The 17364-nt window shown below is 48.4% G+C and overlaps 1 protein-coding gene across 1 annotated transcript in view; it reads left to right on the top strand.

The window, feature by feature from the left end:
* Positions 1-17364, top strand: part of LOC123743794 (transmembrane protein 178B) — a 206981-nt gene that overhangs the window by 171345 nt on the left and 18272 nt on the right. Inside the window, exon 4 of the mRNA XM_045722371.1 lies at positions 14600-14737. Coding sequence (XP_045578327.1) covers positions 14600-14737 — 138 coding nt within the window. The remainder of the gene's footprint in view (positions 1-14599; positions 14738-17364) is intronic.

Here is a 17364-nt window from a genome sequence, read left to right as displayed (position 1 = left end):
CTAGTTTACTATGCTAGTTGTATCTGCTTGGCTGGGGAATTAGCCCACTAGTTTACTATGCTAGTTGTATCTGCTTGCCTGGGGAATTAGCCCACTAGTTTACTATGCTAGTTGTATCTGCTTGCCTGGGGAATTAGCCTACTAGTTTACTATGCTAGTTGTATCTGCTTGCCTGGGGAATTAGCCTACTAGTTTACTATGCTAGTTGTATCTGCTTGGCTGGGGAATTAGCCTACTAGTTTACTATGCTAGTTGTATCTGCTTGCCTGGGGAATTAGCCTACTAGTTTACTATGCTAGTTGTATCTGCTTGGCTGGGGAATTAGCCCACTAGTTTACTATGCTAGTTGTATCTGCTTGCCTGGGGAATTAGCCCACTAGTTTACTATGCTAGTTGTATCTGCTTGCCTGGGGAATTAGCCTACTAGTTTACTATGCTAGTTGTATCTGCTTGCCTGGGGAATTAGCCTACTAGTTTACTATGCTAGTTGTATCTGCTTGCCTGGGGAATTAGCCTACTAGTTTACTATGCTAGTTGTATCTGCTTGCCTGGGGAATTAGCCTACTAGTTTACTATGCTAGTTGTATCTGCTTGCCTGGGGAATTAGCCTACTAGCTTACTATGCTAGTTGTATCTGCTTGCCTGGGGAATTAGTCTACTAGTTTACTATGCTAGTTGTATCTGCTTGCCAGGGGAATTAGCCTACTAGTTTACTATGCTAGTTGTATCTGCTTGCCTGGGGAATTAGCCTACTAGTTTACTATGCTAGTTGTATCTGCTTGCCAGGGGAATTAGCCTACTAGTTTACTATGCTAGTTGTATCTGCTTGCCTGGGGAATTAGTCTACTAGTTTACTATGCTAGTTGTATCTGCTTGCCAGGGGAATTAGCCTACTAGTTTACTATGCTAGTTGTATCTGCTTGCCAGGGGAATTAGCCTACTAGTTTACTATGCTAGTTGTATCTGCTTGCCTGGGGAATTAGCCTACTTGTTTATCAAACCAGGTGTTGTTTTATACAACTTTTCACATTTCACAAAATCCACATTAGCTGTTGTTGTTGTTGAAGCAGTCTGTGTCCTCAGGGCAGTAACTCAGATCACTATCAGAAGTCTCATGATGGCGTTTCACTACAAAATGGTTTTGCCTTCTTTTGACATTTTTCCAAGCCAACTCCGAGTTGTATTGAGGTACATTACATTACATTACATTTAAGTCATTTAGCGACTTACAAATTGGTGCATTCACCTTATGATATCCAGTGGAACAACCACTTTACAATAGTGCATCTAAATCTTTTAAGGGGGGGGTTAGAAGGATTACTTTATCCTATCCTAGGTATTCCTTAAAGAGGTGGGGTTTCAGGTGTCTCCGGAAGGTGGTGATTGACTCCGCTGTCCTGGCGTCGTGAGGGAGCTTGTTCCACCATTGGGGTGCCAGAGCAGCGAACAGTTTTGACTGGGCTGAGCGGGAACTGTGCTTCCTCAAAGGTAGGGGGGCCAGCAGGCCAGAGGTGGATGAACGCAGTGCCCTTGTTTGGGTGTAGGGCCTGATCAGAGCCTGAAGGTATGGAGGTGCCGTTCCCTTCACAGCTCCGTAGGCAATCACCATGGTCTTGTAGCGGATGCGAGCTTCAACTGGAAGCCAGTGGAGAGAGCGGAGGAGCTGGGTGACGTGAGAGAACTTGGGAAGGTTGAACACCAGACGGGCTGCGGCGTTCTGGATGAGTTGTAGGGGTTTAATGGCACAGGCAGGGAGCCCAGCCAACAGCGAGTTGCAGTAATCCAGACGGGAAATGACAAGTGCTTGGATTAGGACCTGCACCGCTTCCTGTGTGAGGCAGGGTCGTACTCTGCGAATGTTGTAGAGCATGAACCTACAGGATCGGGTCACCGCCTTGATGTTAGTGGAGAACGACAGGGTGTTGTCCAGGATCACGCCAAGGTTCTTAGCACTCTGGGAGGAGGACACAAGGGAGTTGTCAACCGTGATGGCGAGATCATGGAACGGGCAGTCCTTCCCCGGGAGGAAGAGCAGCTCCGTCTTGCCGAGGTTCAGCTTGAGGTGGTGATCCGTCATCCACACTGATATGTCTGACAGACATGCAGAGATGCGATTCGCCGCCTGGTTATCAGAAGGGGGAAAGGAGAAGATTAATTGTGTGTCGTCTGCATAGCAATGATAGGAGAGACCATGTGAGGATATGACAGAGCCAAGTGACTTGGTGTATAGCGAGAATAGGAGAGGGCCTAGAACAGAGCCCTGGGGGACACCAGTGGTGAGAGCGCATGGTGCGGAGACAGATTCTCGCCATGCCACCTGGTAGGAGCGACCTGTCAGGTAGGACGCAATCCAAGCGTGGGCCGCGCCGGAGATGCCCAACTCGGAGAGGGTGGAGAGGAGGATCTGATGGTTCACAGTATCAAAGGCAGCTGATAGGTCTAGAAGGATGAGAGCAGAGTAGAGAGAGTTAGCTTTAGCAGTGCGGAGAGCCTCCGTGACACAGAGAAGAGCAGTCTCAGTTGAATGCCCAGTCTTGAAACCTGACTGATTAGGATCAAGAAGGTCATTCTGAGAGAGATAGCAGGAGAGCTGGCCAAGGACGGCGCGTTCAAGAGTTTTGGAGAGAAAGGAAAGAAGGGATACTGGTTTGTAGTTGTTGACATCGGAGGGATCGAGTGTAGGTTTTTTTCAGAAGGGGTGCAACTCTCGCTCTCTTGAAGACGGAAGGGACGTAGCCAGCGGTCAAGGATGAGTTGATGAGCGAGGTGAGGTAGGGGAGAAGGTCTCCGGGAAATGGTCTGGAGATGAGAGGAGGGGATAGGGTCAAGTGGGCAGGTTGTTGGGCGGCCGGCCGTCACAAGACGCGAGATTTCATCTGGAGAGAGAGGGGAGAAAGAGGTCAAAGCACAGGGTAGGGCAGTGTGAGCAGGACCAGCGGTGTCGTTTGACTTAGCAAACGAGGATCGGATATCGTCAACCTTCTTTTCAAAATGGTTGACGAAGTCATCCGCAGAGAGGGAGGAGGGGGGGATTCAGGAGGGAGGAGAAGGTAGCAAAGAGCTTCCTAGGGTTAGAGGCAGATGCTTGGAATTTAGAGTGGTAGAAAGTGGCTTTAGCAGCAGAGAGAGAAGAGGAGAATGTAGAGAGGAGGGAGTGAAAGGATGCCAGGTCCGCAGGGAGGCGAGTTTTCCTCCATTTCCGCTCGGCTGCCCGGAGCCCTGTTCTGTGAGCTCGTAGTGAGTCGTCGAGCCACGGAGCAGGAGGGGAGGACCGAGCCGGCCTGGAGGATAGGGGACAGAGAAAATCAAAGGATGCAGAAAGGGAGGAGAGGAGGGTTGAGGAGGCAGAATCAGGAGATAGGTTGGAGAAGGTTTGAGCAGAGGGAAGAGATGATAGGATGGAAGAGGAGAGAGTAGCGGAGAGAGAGAGCGAAGGTTGGGACGGCGCAATACCATCCGAGTAGGGGCAGAGTGAGAAGTGTTGGATGAGAGCGAGAGGGAAAAGGATACAAGGTAGTGGTCGGAGACTTGGAGGGGAGTTGCAATGAGATTAGTTGAAGAACAGCATCTAGTAAAGATGAGGTCAAGCGTATTGCCTGCCTTGTGAGTAGGGGGGGAAGGTGAGAGGGTGAGGTCGAAAGAGGAGAGGAGTGGAAAGAAGGAGGCAGAGAGGAATGAGTCGAAGGTAGACGTGGGGAGGTTAAAGTCACCCAGAACTGTGAGAGGTGAGCCATCCTCAGGAAAGGAACTTATCAAGGCGTCAAGCTCATTGATGAACTCTCCAAGGGAACCTGGAGGGCGATAAATGATAAGGATGTTAAGCTTGAAAGGGCTGGTAACTGTGACAGCATGGAATTCAAATGAGGAGATAGACAGATGGGTCAGGGGAGAAAGAGAGAATGTCCACTTGGGAGAGATGAGGATTCCAGTGCCACCACCCCGCTGGCTCGATGCTCTAGGGGTATGCGAGAACACGTGGGCAGACGAAGAGAGAGCAGTAGGAGTAGCAGTGTTATCTGTGGTAATCCATGTTTCCGTCAGCGCCAGGAAGTCTAGGGACTGGAGGGTAGCATAGGCTGAGATGAACTCAGCCTTGTTGGCTGCAGACCGGCAGTTCCAGAGGCTGCCGGAGACCTGGAACTCCACGTGGGTCGTGCGCGCTGGGACCACCAGGTTAGAGTGGCAGCGGCCACGCGGTGTGAAGCGTTTGTATGGCCTGTGCAGAGGGGAGAGAACAGGGATAGACAGACACATAGTTGACAAGCTACAGAAGTGTTGTTTCTTGTATTATTGTCTCGTGTCTTTAGAGAACTGTTTCACTTTGATATCCTTTTTCTTCTGTCCTGATTTTCTCTTTCTTTTCTTCTGTTAAATAGATATTCTTTGTTGTTCTTCGTTAGCTAGCTAGCTTCTTCCAAAAGAGTCCCTAGCAACTGCTTAGCAACTGGTAAACAATTCAGCTAGCTAAGATAACTACAATTTTATGAAAAATAGTTATTTTTCAAAAGCCTATCTTCTTTGTTTGTTGCTTGTTTTTTCTCCTCTTCAGTCTTGCAGTTTTCTTTAGCTTTTTTCCGATGTACTTCACTCTAAAAACCATGTAAATTTCAATATTTGTAGGAGCTCATTTTTCAGCTGCTGCTGCTCAAATTGGAGTTCCGGAAAGGTAGGCTAACGTTAGCCAGCTACCTAAGTAGCTAGCTAGATAGATCGCTAATGTCAGCTATTCTAGCGACGATTGTGATAATGATGTTCAATGATGTTTAAAATATACATAACCAGATACATAACCATCAGTCTGTGGTCTAACTACCTGTATACTCACCACCACTGGGGACCAACCAACTCTAACCACCTATTCCACATGATAAGTTTGTTTAAAAAATGTAAAGAAATTCCTTGACAAGAATCACTAGAGACTTAAAGCCACAAGGTAGAATACATTTCAAACGTTGCTTGTTGAGAGAGGGGGAGGTAGATGTAGAAACAATAGAATGTTTAGTACATTTAAAACGTTGCTTGTTGAGTGGGGGGAGGTAGATGTAGAAACAATAGAATGTTTAGTACATTTAAAACGTTGCTTGTTGAGAGAGTGGGGAGGTAGATGTAGAAACAATAGAATGTTTAGTACATTTAAAACGTTGCTTGTTGAGAGAGTGGGGAGGTAGATGTAGAAACAATAGAATGTTTAGTACATTTCAAACGTTGCTTGTTGAGAGAGGGGGAGGTAGATGTAGAAACAATAGAATGTTTAGTACATTTAAAACGTTGCTTGTTGAGTGGGGGAGGTAGATGTAGAAACAATAGAATGTTTAGTACATTTAAAACGTTGCTTGTTGAGAGAGTGGGGAGGTAGATGTAGAAACAATAGAATGTTTAGTACATTTAAAACGTTGCTTGTTGAGAGAGTGGGGAGGTAGATGTAGAAACAATAGAATGTTTAGTACATTTCAAACGTTGCTTGTTGAGAGAGGGGGAGGTAGATGTAGAAACAATAGAATGTTTAGTACATTTCAAACGTTGCTTGTTGAGAGAGGGGGAGGTAGATGTAGAAACAATAGAATGTTTAGTACATTTAAAACGTTGCTTGTTGAGAGGGTGGGGAGGTAGATGTAGAAACAGAATGTTTAGTACATTTCAAACATTGCTTGTTGAGAGAGTGGGGAGGTAGATGTAGAAACAATAGAATGTTTAGTACATTTCAAACGTTGCTTGTTGAGAGAGGGGGGAGGTAGATGTAGAAACAATAGAATGTTTAGTACATTTCAAACGTTGCTTGTTGAGAGAGTGGGGAGGTAGATGTAGAAACAATAGAATGTTTAGTCGACTTCCTCAATAGTGGGTCCAGATGACTCACCACCTCCATGTTAAATCATCTTTATTTAACTACTCTGATGATGGCCATGCTGATGATCATCTCTGTATTTCTGTGTGGAAACAGATGTACATGATGTTAGCAGCACTTCCTCCATAACCTTTAGTACGTTCAGAGGATAACTGCTCTCCGGTGACGTCCCGACTCTTGTCATAGCGAAGGTCACGGGACACTGTCACGTAACCGATCCTCTGACACTATGAAGCCGCTGACGGAGGCAGCTGATGGGCGTGAGTAGTCATAGTAACAGTCCTATGTGGGCGTCTGTCCTGCCGTGGTGTCACCTTCTGTGTCTGTCTGATTTGACAGCTTGGGGTCCAGCCCTCCGGCTTCTCTGGTGACCTCACGGACGAGGTGATTGGCCCCGGGAGAGTTGATTGACAGCTTGGTGCTCCAACATTGCCCCTCTGGTGACCTCACGGACCCTCTACGTCATCGGAAAACAGAAACAGGAAACTGATTCTCCAGTTGTTTTATTAAGTTTAATGTTTTCGACTATTCTTCTTCCTTTGTACAGGCTGTTGACCCTTTGCCTGTCCCCAGGGACAGGTGTGACCTCTTTTCCACTGACTAGAAACTGTCATCCTCCCTCTGTTGACCCTTTGTCCCCTGTCCCCCAGGGACAGATGTGCCTCTACTGTCTCTGACTAGAATGTCAGTCCTCCCTCTGTTGACCCTTTGACCCTGTCCCCCAGGGACAGATGTGCCCTCTACTGTCCACTGACTAGGAAACGGTCAGTCCTCCCTCTGTTGACCCTTTGTCCCCTGTCCCCCAGGGACAGATGTGCCCTCTACTGTCCACTGACTAGGAAACTGTCAGTCTTCCCTCTGTCCTATTACTCTGTCCTTTCAGTCCTCTCTCTCTGTCCCAATGCCCTACTCCCTGTGGGTCCTGCATGGCTGATCCTAGAGGGACAGCGGGGCGGCCAGCCTACTGCCAGCCTGTAAATCACCCATATGTCCACTATACCCTGGGGATTACTGTCCGGCAGCAGGAGAAAACCACACTACACAGACACTACAGCCACCAACCACAGGGCATATGTTCAAAGCTGTCTCTAAATGAATGGGGCATATGTCACCGTCTTCTGATGTAGAGGAGAGGAGAGGAGAGGAGAGGAGAGGAGAGGAGAGGAGAGGAGAGGAGAGGAGAGGAGAGGAGAGGAGAGGAGAGGAGAGGAGAGGAGAGGGAGAGGAGAGGAGAGGAGAGGAGAGGAGAGGAGAGGAGAGGAGAGGAGAGGGGAGGGGAGGGGAGGAGAGGAGAGGAGAGGAGAGGAGAGGAGAGGAGAGGAGAGGAGAGGAGAGGAGAGGAGAGGAGAGGAGAGGAGAGGAGAGGAGAGGAGAGACTCCATCCCAGCCCTTTCTCACTGCCTCTATCCCAGCGACCACCACTGTCCATCCCTCCTGCTATCAGTAGTAATTAGATTTCTCCTCTCCATGGTTTTTTTCCCCTGGTGGCAGTTGACATCCCATAATGAAATGAAGCTCTATTACCCCCCCGACGGGCCCATCGCCACGGTAGCAGCAGCCAACCGGCCCCCTGCTCCTTGACAAGACGAGGAGAGATTCTGAGGGCAGCAGAGTCAGTATGTGATCGCATTCCAAATGGCACCTTATACCCTATTCCCTACATAGTGCACTACTTGTGACCAGAGCACTATAGGATCGTACATAGGGAATAGGGTGCCATTTGGGACGTATCCTCAGTCAGCGATTCTCAATCTGCACAAAAAAACTAATCTCTTCTTCCCCTCCCCTGACAAAAAACCCCTCCTCTCTCTACCCCCCCAATAAACAATCTCCCTCGTCCCATCTGCCATCCCCCGCCACGAGCGCTTAGCACGCAACGCTGGCACCGTGGCATGGTGACATCACGACATCGTGACAGATCTCTGGCTTTGGTGGCCTGGCCCGGGAGGGTAGTAACCTGTACCTCCTCTGTTATAGATTAAAGGAGGAGGGTAGTAACCTGTACCTCCTCTGTTACTACCTCCTCTGTTATAGATTAAAGGAGGTTGGTTACTGGGCTGGAGGAGGGTAGTAACCTGTACCTCCTCTGTTATAGATTAAAAGGGGCCGGCAGTGGCAGTTAGCTGATCTCTGGCTATGGCGCACACACACACACACACACACACACACACACACACACTGTAATACATGTCTGCGATTAGCAGCAACACTCCTCTGTGTCAGAAGCAGGTCTGGTGTATCTGGGGGAAGCAGGAAGCACCAGAAGGTGAATAATTGTGTACATGGATAATGTCTCTCCTGATGAGAGAATGATATCTGCACCTGCATCATTTACATACACACCTCTATCTATCTCCCCCTTCTCCTATCTCCCTCCTCCTCCTCCTCTATCTCTCCCCTCCTCTATCTCCCTCCTCCTCCTCTATCTATCTCCCTCCTCCTCTATCTACCTCCCTCCCCCTCTATCTATCTATCTCCCTCCTCCTCTATCTATCTATCTATCTATCTATCTATCTATCTATCTATCTATCTATCTATCTCCCTCTCTATCTATCTATCTCCCTCCTCTATCTATCTATCTCCCTCCTCCTCCTCTATCTATCTATCTCCCTCCTCCTCCTCTATCTATCTATCTCCCTCCTCCTCCTCTATCTATCTATCTCCCTCCTCCTCCTCTATCTATCTATCTCCCTCCTCCTCCTCTATCTATCTATCTCCCTCCTCCTCCATCTATCTCCCTCCTCCTCCTCTATCTATCTCCCTCCTCCTCCTCTATCTATCTCCCTCCTCCTCCTCTATCTATCTCCCTCCTCTATCTCTCCCCTCATCTATCTATCTCCCCCTTCTCTATCTCCCCCTCCTCCTCTATCTATCTCTCCCCTCTATCTCTCTCCCCCTCCTCTATCTTTCTCCCTCCTCCTCTATCTCCCCTCCTCCTCTATCTATCTCCCCTCCTCCTCTATCTATCTCCCCTCCTCCTCTATCTCTCTATCTCCCCCTTCTCTATCTCTCTCTCTCCCTCTCTCTATCTCTCTCTCCCCCTTCTCTATCTCTCTCTCTCCCCCTTCTCTATCTCTCTCCCTCCTCCTCTATCTATCTCCCCTCCTCCTCTATTTATCTCCCTCTATCTATCTCTCTCCCTCCTCCTCTATCTATCTCCCCCTCTCTATCTCTCTCCCCCTTCTCTATCTCTCCCCTCCTCCTCTATCTATCTCCCCCTCCTCTATCTCCCCCACCTCTATCTATCTCCCCCTCCTCCTCTATCTATCTCCCCCTCCTCTCTATCTTCTCCCCTCCTCCTCTATCTATCTCTCCCCTCCTCCTCTATCTATCTCCCCCCTCCTCTATCTCTCTCCTCCCTCTATCTCTCTCCCCCTCCCTCTATCTCTCTCCCCCCTCCTCTATCTCTCCCCCTCCTCCTCTATCTCTCCCCTCCTCCTCTATCTCTCTCCCCCTCCTCCTCTATCTCTCTCCCCCTCCTCCTCTATCTCTCTCCCCCTCCTCCTCTATCTCTCTCCCCTCCTCCTCTATCTCTCCCCTCCTCCTCTATCTATCTCCCCCTCCTCTATCTCCCCCCCACCTCTATCTATCTCCCCCCTCCTCCTCTATCTATCTCCCCCTCCTCCTCTATCTATCTCTCCCCTCCTCCTCTATCTATCTCCCCCTCCTCCTCTATCTATCTCCCCCCTCTATCTCTCCCCCCCTCTATCTCTCTCTCTATCTCTCCCTCCTCTATCTATCTCCCCCTCCATCTCCTCCCTCCTCTATCTCCCCCTCCATCTCCTCCCTCCTCTATCTCCCCCCCTCCTCCTCAATCTCTCTCCCCCTCCTCCTCCTCAATCTATCTCCCCCTCCTCCTCTATCTATCTCTCCCTCCTCTATCTATCTCTCCCCTCTATCTATCTCCCCCTCCTCCCTCTATCTATCTCTCCCCCTCCTCTATCTCTCCCCCCCTCCTCTATCTCTCTCCCCCCTCCTCTATCTCTCTCCCCCTCCTCTATCTATCTCCCCCTCCTCCTCTATCTATCTCTCCCCTCCTCTATCTCTCCCCTCCTCCTCTATCTCTCCCCTATCTATCTCTCCCCTCTATCTATCTCCTCCCTCCTCCTCTATCTATCTCCCCCTCCATCTCCTCCCTCCTCTATCTCCCCCTCCATCTCCTCCCTCCTCTATCTCCCCCTCCTCCTCCTCAATCTATCTCCCCCTCCTCCTCCTCAATCTATCTCCCCCCTCCTCCTCTATCTATCTCTCCCCTCTATCTATCTCCCCCCCTCTATCTCTCTCCCCTCCTCTATCTCTCCCCCCTCCTCTATCTCTCTCCCCCTCCTCTATCTCTCTCCCCCCCTCCTCTATCTCTCTCCCCCTCCTCTATCTCTCTCCCCCTCCTCTATCTATCTTCCTCTATCTATCTCCCCCTCCTCTATCTCTCCCCTCTATCTATCTCCCCCTCCTCCTCTATCTATCTCCCCCTCCTCCTCCTCCATCTCCCCCTCCTCCTCCTCCATCTATCTCCCCCCTCTATCTATCTCCCCCCCTCTATCTCTCTCCCCCCTCCTCTCTCTCTCCCCCTCCTCTATCTCTCTTCCTCTATCTCTCTCCCCCTCCTCTATCTATCTTCCTCTATCTATCTCCCCCTCCTCCTCTCTCTCTCCCCCTCCTATCCCCCCCTCCTCTATCTCTCCCCTCTATCTATCTCCCCCCTCCTCCTCTATCTATCTCCCCCTCCTCCTCTATCTATCTCCCCCTCCTCCTCCATCTCCCCTCCTCTCTCTCTCTCCCCCTCCTCTATCTCTCTCCCCCTCCTCTATCTCTCTCCCCCCTCCTCTATCTATCTTCCTCTATCTATCTCCCCCCCTCCTCCTCTCTCTCTCCCCCTCCTATCCCCCCCTCCTCTATCTCTCCCCTCTATCTATCTCCCCCTCCTCCTCTATCTATCTCCACCTCCTCCTCTATCTATCTCCCCCTCCTCTATCTCCCCCTCCATCTCCTCCCTCCTCTATCTCCCCCTCCTCCTCCTCCATCTATCTCCCCCTCCTCCTCCTCCATCTATCTCCCCCTCCTCCTCCTCAATCTATCTCCCCCTCTCAATCTATCTCCCCCCCCTCCTCTATCTCTCTCCCCCTCCTCTATCTCTCTCCCCCCTCCTCTATCTCTCTCCCCCCCTCCTCTATCTCTCTCCCCCCTCCTCTATCTCTCTCCCCCTCCTCTATCTCTCTCCCCCTCCTCTATCTCTCTTCCTCTATCTCTCTCCTCTCTCTCTCTTCCTCTATCTCTCTCCCCCCTCCTCTATCTATCTCCCCCCTCCTCCTCTCTCTCTCCCCCTCCTATCTCCCCCCTCCTCTATCTCTCCCCCCCTCTATCTATCTCCCCCTCCTCCTCTATCTATCTCCCCCTCCTCCTCTATCTATCTCCCCCTCCTCCTCTATCTATCTCCCCCTCCTCCATCTCCCCCTCCTCCCTTCCTCCATCTCCCCTCCTCCTCCATCTCCCCCCCTCCTCCTCCTCCTCCTCAATCTATCTCTCCCCCCTTGTATGTGTCTATGACTGCTTCCAGAACTGTGATGAATAACTAGATGCAATTTTTTTTATTTAACAAGGCAAATCAGTTAAGAACAAATTCTTAAATATGTGGTGAACTCTCCAGTTAAATGACACATTTCTCGAGGTTGAAATATCATACAAATATGATCAATGGTTCATTTGAGAGAAGACAACTTCCCGTGTTATGACATCAGCCAGTATTGAAATCTGACATGTATGAAAGACATTTCCGCGATCTAAAAGTCGTATTTCTATAAACTTCCAGTGTAGTGAGAGTGGATTTATCACAATGCTACGTGAACGGAAATATTTCAGATACACATTAGATCATGAAATGACTCAGGGAATAGATAGAACATCACTCAGAAATGCACAAAAAAAAAACAATATAACATTCAAAATGAGTCTTTCCTTTAACAGGGGACACAGCTGACACACACACACACACACACACACTTTAATCTGTCCAATGAACAGCTGAGCAGAAGCTGCGAATTTTCATCACTATTAAGTCAATTTTCTTACTGGTCTTTATGGTATTACTTCCTCTCTCCATCTGGCTCTTCGAGTAGGGCTGGTAAGGTGGTCTCCTTTGAGTAGGGCTGGTAAAGTGGTCTCCTTTGAGTAGGGCTGGTAAAGTGGTCTCCTTTGAGTAGGGCTGGTAAAGTGGTCTCCTTTGATTAGGCCTGGTAAAGTGGTCTCCTTTGAGTAGGGCTGGTAAAGTGGTCTCCTTTGATGAGGCCTGGTAAAGTGGTCTCCTTTGAGTAGGGCTGGTAAGGTGGTCTCCTTTGAGTAGGGCTGGTAAGGTGGTCTCCTTTGAGGAGGCCTGGTAAAGTGGTCTCCTTTGATGAGGCCTGGTAAAGTGGTCTCCTTTGAGTAGGGCTGGTAAAGTGATCTCCTTTGAGTAGGGCTGGTAAAGTGATCTCCTTTGAGTAGGGCTGGTAAAGTGGTCTCCTTTGAGTAGGGCTGGTAAGGTGGCATAAACATATTCATTGACAACAATAGTAGATATTATACTAATTAAAAATATATATAATAACAAAAACAAATAAATAATATCCCGTACAGAAATGTAATAATAGTCAATGTTCAGACTAATTCAACAAACGACAAGGAAAATGACTGGTTATATAGTCTGTTACGGATAACACATGGAGAGAATAGTACATGTGGTTTCCTCCCTTACTGGAGGCTCCTGAGTGGCGTAGCGATCTAAGGCATCACTACAGTCCCTGGTTCGATTCCAGGGTGTATCACATCCGGCTGTGATTGGGAGTCCCATAGGGCTGCGCGCAATTGGCCCAGGGTCATCCGGGTTTGGCCGGGGTTGGCCGTCATTGTAAATAAGAATTTGTTCATAACTGACTTGCCTAGTTAAATAAAGGTTAAATAAAAAAATATATATCATACTGTAACTTGTGGTAAACTGGGATCTACTGTGCTGCCAACACTACAACATCAAACCTTCCCCCAAAACAATACTAAGTTTCTCTTTGTTTGATTGTTCTGTGAATGTAGAACTTTTCATTTGAATTTGGGGAAGTAGGAGTTAATAGAGGGTAGTTTAATAGAGGGTAGGATAATAGAGGGTACAATCACTTTCAATAGATGATACAATGTCAATAATCTCTGCCCTCTCTCTCTCTGCCCCCTCTCTCTCTCCCTCTGCCCCTCTCTCTCTGCCCTCTCTCTCTCTGCCCCCTCTCTGCCACCTCACAGTCTCTCTCTCCCTGACCCTCTCTCTCTCTCCCTCTCCCTGCCCCCTCTCTGTCTCTCTCTCCCTCTCTGCCCCCTCACAGTATGTCTCTCGCCCTGCCCCGCTCTCTCTCTCTGCCCTCTCTCTTTCTGCCCCCTCTCTGCCACCTCACAGTCTCTCTCTCTCCCTGCCCCTCTCTGTCTCTCTCCCTCTGTCTCTCTCTCCCTCTGTCTCTCTCTCTGTCTCTCTCCCTCCCCACCTCTATCTCTATCTGTCTCTCTCCATCTCTCTGTCTCTCTCCCTGCCCCCCCTTCTCTCTCTCTCTCTCTCTCTCCATTTGTTCTGCTCTGGGGCAGGTAGGGCAGACATGGGAGTGTTGAAAGGTAGAGTATTTATGAGCCCTGTGGGACTGTGGGACAGATTACCTAGAGGGCGTTGGTGCTTGCCAGGCAAGGTTCTACGTGCCTCTTCCCACATCATTCTTCCTCAGCCCGTAAAAACATGCACACGGCATCACACACAGCAGCGGGAGCTCGGTGGATGCTGAAGGTGTTTTCCAGAAATAGTATAGACAAACTGAGGTCATACGGTATAAGGAAGTGAGGTCAAAATGTCAGGAGACTGATCTGAGCAACATTACAGATTCCTATATTTGTCTTCTGTAGAGACGCTACAGTTGATCTTCTATCTCTGCTGTGTCATCAGTAGTCTGTTCACAGAGTCAGGGGTTACGACTGTTACGTTGGGACAGTTCCAATAGCTGAATCACAGGCGTCCTGACAGGGTCAGAGGTTAAGACAGTTCCAGTAGCTGAATGACAGGCGTCCTGACAGGGTCAGAGGTTAAGACAGTTCCAGTAGCTGAATCACAGGCTTCCTGACAGGGTCAGAGGTTAAGACAGTTCCAGTAGCTGAATGACAGGCTTCCTGAAAGGGTCAGAGGTTAAGACAGTTCCAGTAGCTGAATGACAGGCGTCCTGACAGGGTCAGAGGTTAAGACAGTTCCAGTAGCTGAATCACAGGCGTCCTGACAGGGTCAGAGGTTAAGACAGTTCCAGTAGCTGAATGACAGGCTTCCTGACAGGGTCAGAGGTTAAGACAGTTCCAGTAGCTGAATGACAGGTGTCCTGACAGGGTCAGAGGTTAAGACAGTTCCAGTAGCTGAATGACAGGCGTCCTGACAGGGTCAGAGGTTAAGACAGTTCCAGTAGCTATTTCTGTCTGAACGTTGCCTAACCCTTCTGTGTGTGTCTGAACGTGGACTAGAGTGTGTGTGTCAGAACATGGACTACAGTGTGTGTGTCAGAACATGGACTACAGTGTGTGTCTGAACGTGGACTACAGTGTGTGTCTGAACATGGACTACAGTGTGTGTCTGAACGTGGACTACAGTGTGTGTCAGAACGTGGACTACAGTGTGTGTCTGAACATGGACTACAGTGTGTGTCTGAACGTGGACTAGAGTGTGTATTGTTGTAACCATGCTAACCCTCCCCTGTATCTCTCCCGTCTCTCCAGACCTGCGGAGGATGACAGCAGGCTTCATGGGTATGGCCATAGCCATCATTCTGTTTGGCTGGGTGATAGGTGTTCTAGGATGCTGCTGGGATAGAGGACTGATGCAGTACGTGGCAGGATTACTGTTCCTCATGGGAGGTAAGAGAACAACACAGATACTGTGTATCATTCAAGTCAAGACCCCCCGGGATTCACCAAACACTTCTTCTTTAAGAAAAATTACAAAGGATGCTTTTACATTTTTATAAAGATATAACGTTCATAAGATAGTTTGTATTGGGGTCCTAAATCCTGGTGATCAGGTGAACTGGTCCGTAGGATTGTTAATCAATCCGGTGTGGCAGGTAACTGAAAGGTTGCTAGATTGAATCCCCTGAGCTGACAAGGTAAAAATCTGTCGTTCTGCCTCTGAACAAGGCAGTTAACCAACTGTTCCTAGGCCGTCATTGAAAATAAGAATTTGTTCTTAACTGACTTGCCTTGTTAAATAAAGGTTTTTATACATACTATACATACTCACTAGTTACATCAAACTTGAATAGATGATGTCATCTTAACTTCCAGACTGATTGTTTATCAACAGTTAGAGGACTAAAGGTTTTTGATACAATATTGACCCACAGCTCAGGTCGTTACTGTGAAAGATAATACCATCAACAGCTAGGTGACTACAACTCATAGACTACAGCTCAGGTCGTTACTGTGAAAGAGAATAGACTACAGCTAGGTGACTACAACTCATAGACTACAGCTCAGGTCGTTACTGTGAAAGAGAATAGACTACAGCTAGGTGACTACAACTCATAGACTACAGCTCAGGTCGTTACTGTGAAAGAGAATAGACTACAGCTAGGTGACTACAACTCATAGAATACAGCTCAGGTCGTTACTGTGAAAGATAATACCATCAACAGCTAGGTGACTACAACTCATAGACTACAGCTCAGGTCGTTACTGTGAAAGAGAATAGACTACAGCTAGGTGACTACAACTCATAGACTACAGCTCAGGTCGTTACTGTGAAAGAGAATAGACTACAGCTAGGTGACTACAACTCATAGACTACAGCTCAGGTCGTTACTGTGAAAGATAATACCATCAACAGCTAGGTGACTACAACTCATAGACTACAGCTCAGGTCGTTACTGTGAAAGATAATAGACTACAGCTAGGTGACTACAACTCATAGACTACAGCTCAGGTCGTTACTGTGAAAGAGGATACCATCAACAGCTAGGTGACTACAACTCATAGACTACAGCTCAGGTCGTTACTGTGAAAGAGGATACCATCAACAGCTAGGTGACTACAACTCATGGACTACAGCTCAGGTCATTACTGTGAAAGATAATACCATCAACAGCTAGGTGACTACAACTCATAGACTACAGCTCAGGTCGTTACTGTGAAAGATAATAGACTACAGCTAGGTGACTACAACTCATAGACTACAGCTCAGGTCGTTACTGTGAAAGATAATAGACTACAGCTAGGTGACTACAACTCATAGACTACAGCTCAGGTCGTTACTGTGAAAGATAATACCATCAACAGCTAGGTGACTACAACTCATAGACTACAGCTCAGGTCGTTACTGTGAAAGAGAATAGACTACAGCTAGGTGACTACAACTCATAGACTACAGCTCAGGTCGTTACTGTGAAAGAGAATAGACTACAGCTAGGTGACTACAACTCATAGACTATAGCTCAGGTCGTTACTGTGAAAGATAATACCGTCAACAGCTAGGTGACTACAACTCATAGACTACAGCTCAGGTCGTTACTGTGAAAGAGAATAGACTACAGCTAGGTGACTACAACTCATAGACTACAGCTCAGGTCGTTACTGTGAAAGATAATACCGTCAACAGCTAGGTGACTACAACTCATGGACTACAGCTCAGGTCGTTACTGTGAAAGATAATACCATCAACAGCTAGGTGACTACAACTCATAGACTACAGCTCAGGTCGTTACTGTGAAAGATAATAGGCTACAGCTAGATGACTACAACTCATAGACTACAGCTCAGGTCGTTACTGTGAAAGATAATACCATCAACAGCTAGGTGACTACAACTCATAGACTACAGCTCAGGTCGTTACTGTGAAAGAGAATAGACTACAGCTAGGTGACTACAACTCATAGACTACAGCTCAGCGTTCAACACCATTGTCCCCTTTAAGCTCGTCACTTAGTTTAGGGACCCTGGGACTAAACACCTCCCTCTGGATCCTGGATCCTGGACTTCCTGGTGGTGCTGCCCCCAGGTGGTAAGGTTAGGTAACAACACATCCGCCACGCTGATCCTCAACACAGGGGTATGTGCTTAGTCCTGTACTCCCCGTTCACCCTCGACTGCGTGGCTGCACATGACTCCAACACCATCATCAAGTTTGCTGACGTCACAACAGTGGTAGACCTGATCACTGGTGACGATGAGATGACCTGTGACCTGACAGTGTGGTGCCGGAACAACAACCTTTCCCTCAACGTCAGTAAGACCAAGGAGCTGATCGTGGACTACAGGAAGTAGTCCACAGTGTCATGGACTACAGGAAGTAGTCCACAGTGTGGTGAACTACAGGAAGTAGTCCACAGTGTCGTGGACTACAGGAAGTAGTCCCCATTGTGGTGGACTACAGGAAGTAGTCCCCAGTGTGGTGGACTACAGGAAGTAGTCCCCAGTGTGGTGAACTACAGGAAGTAGACCCCAGTGTGGTGAACGACAGGAAGTAGTCCACAGTGCCGTGGACTACAGGA

Source organism: Salmo salar, chromosome ssa07 (assembly GCF_905237065.1).
Source record: "Salmo salar chromosome ssa07, Ssal_v3.1, whole genome shotgun sequence".
Taxonomy (NCBI): Eukaryota; Metazoa; Chordata; class Actinopteri; order Salmoniformes; family Salmonidae; genus Salmo; species Salmo salar.
This window is presented reverse-complemented; position numbering and strand designations above follow the sequence as displayed.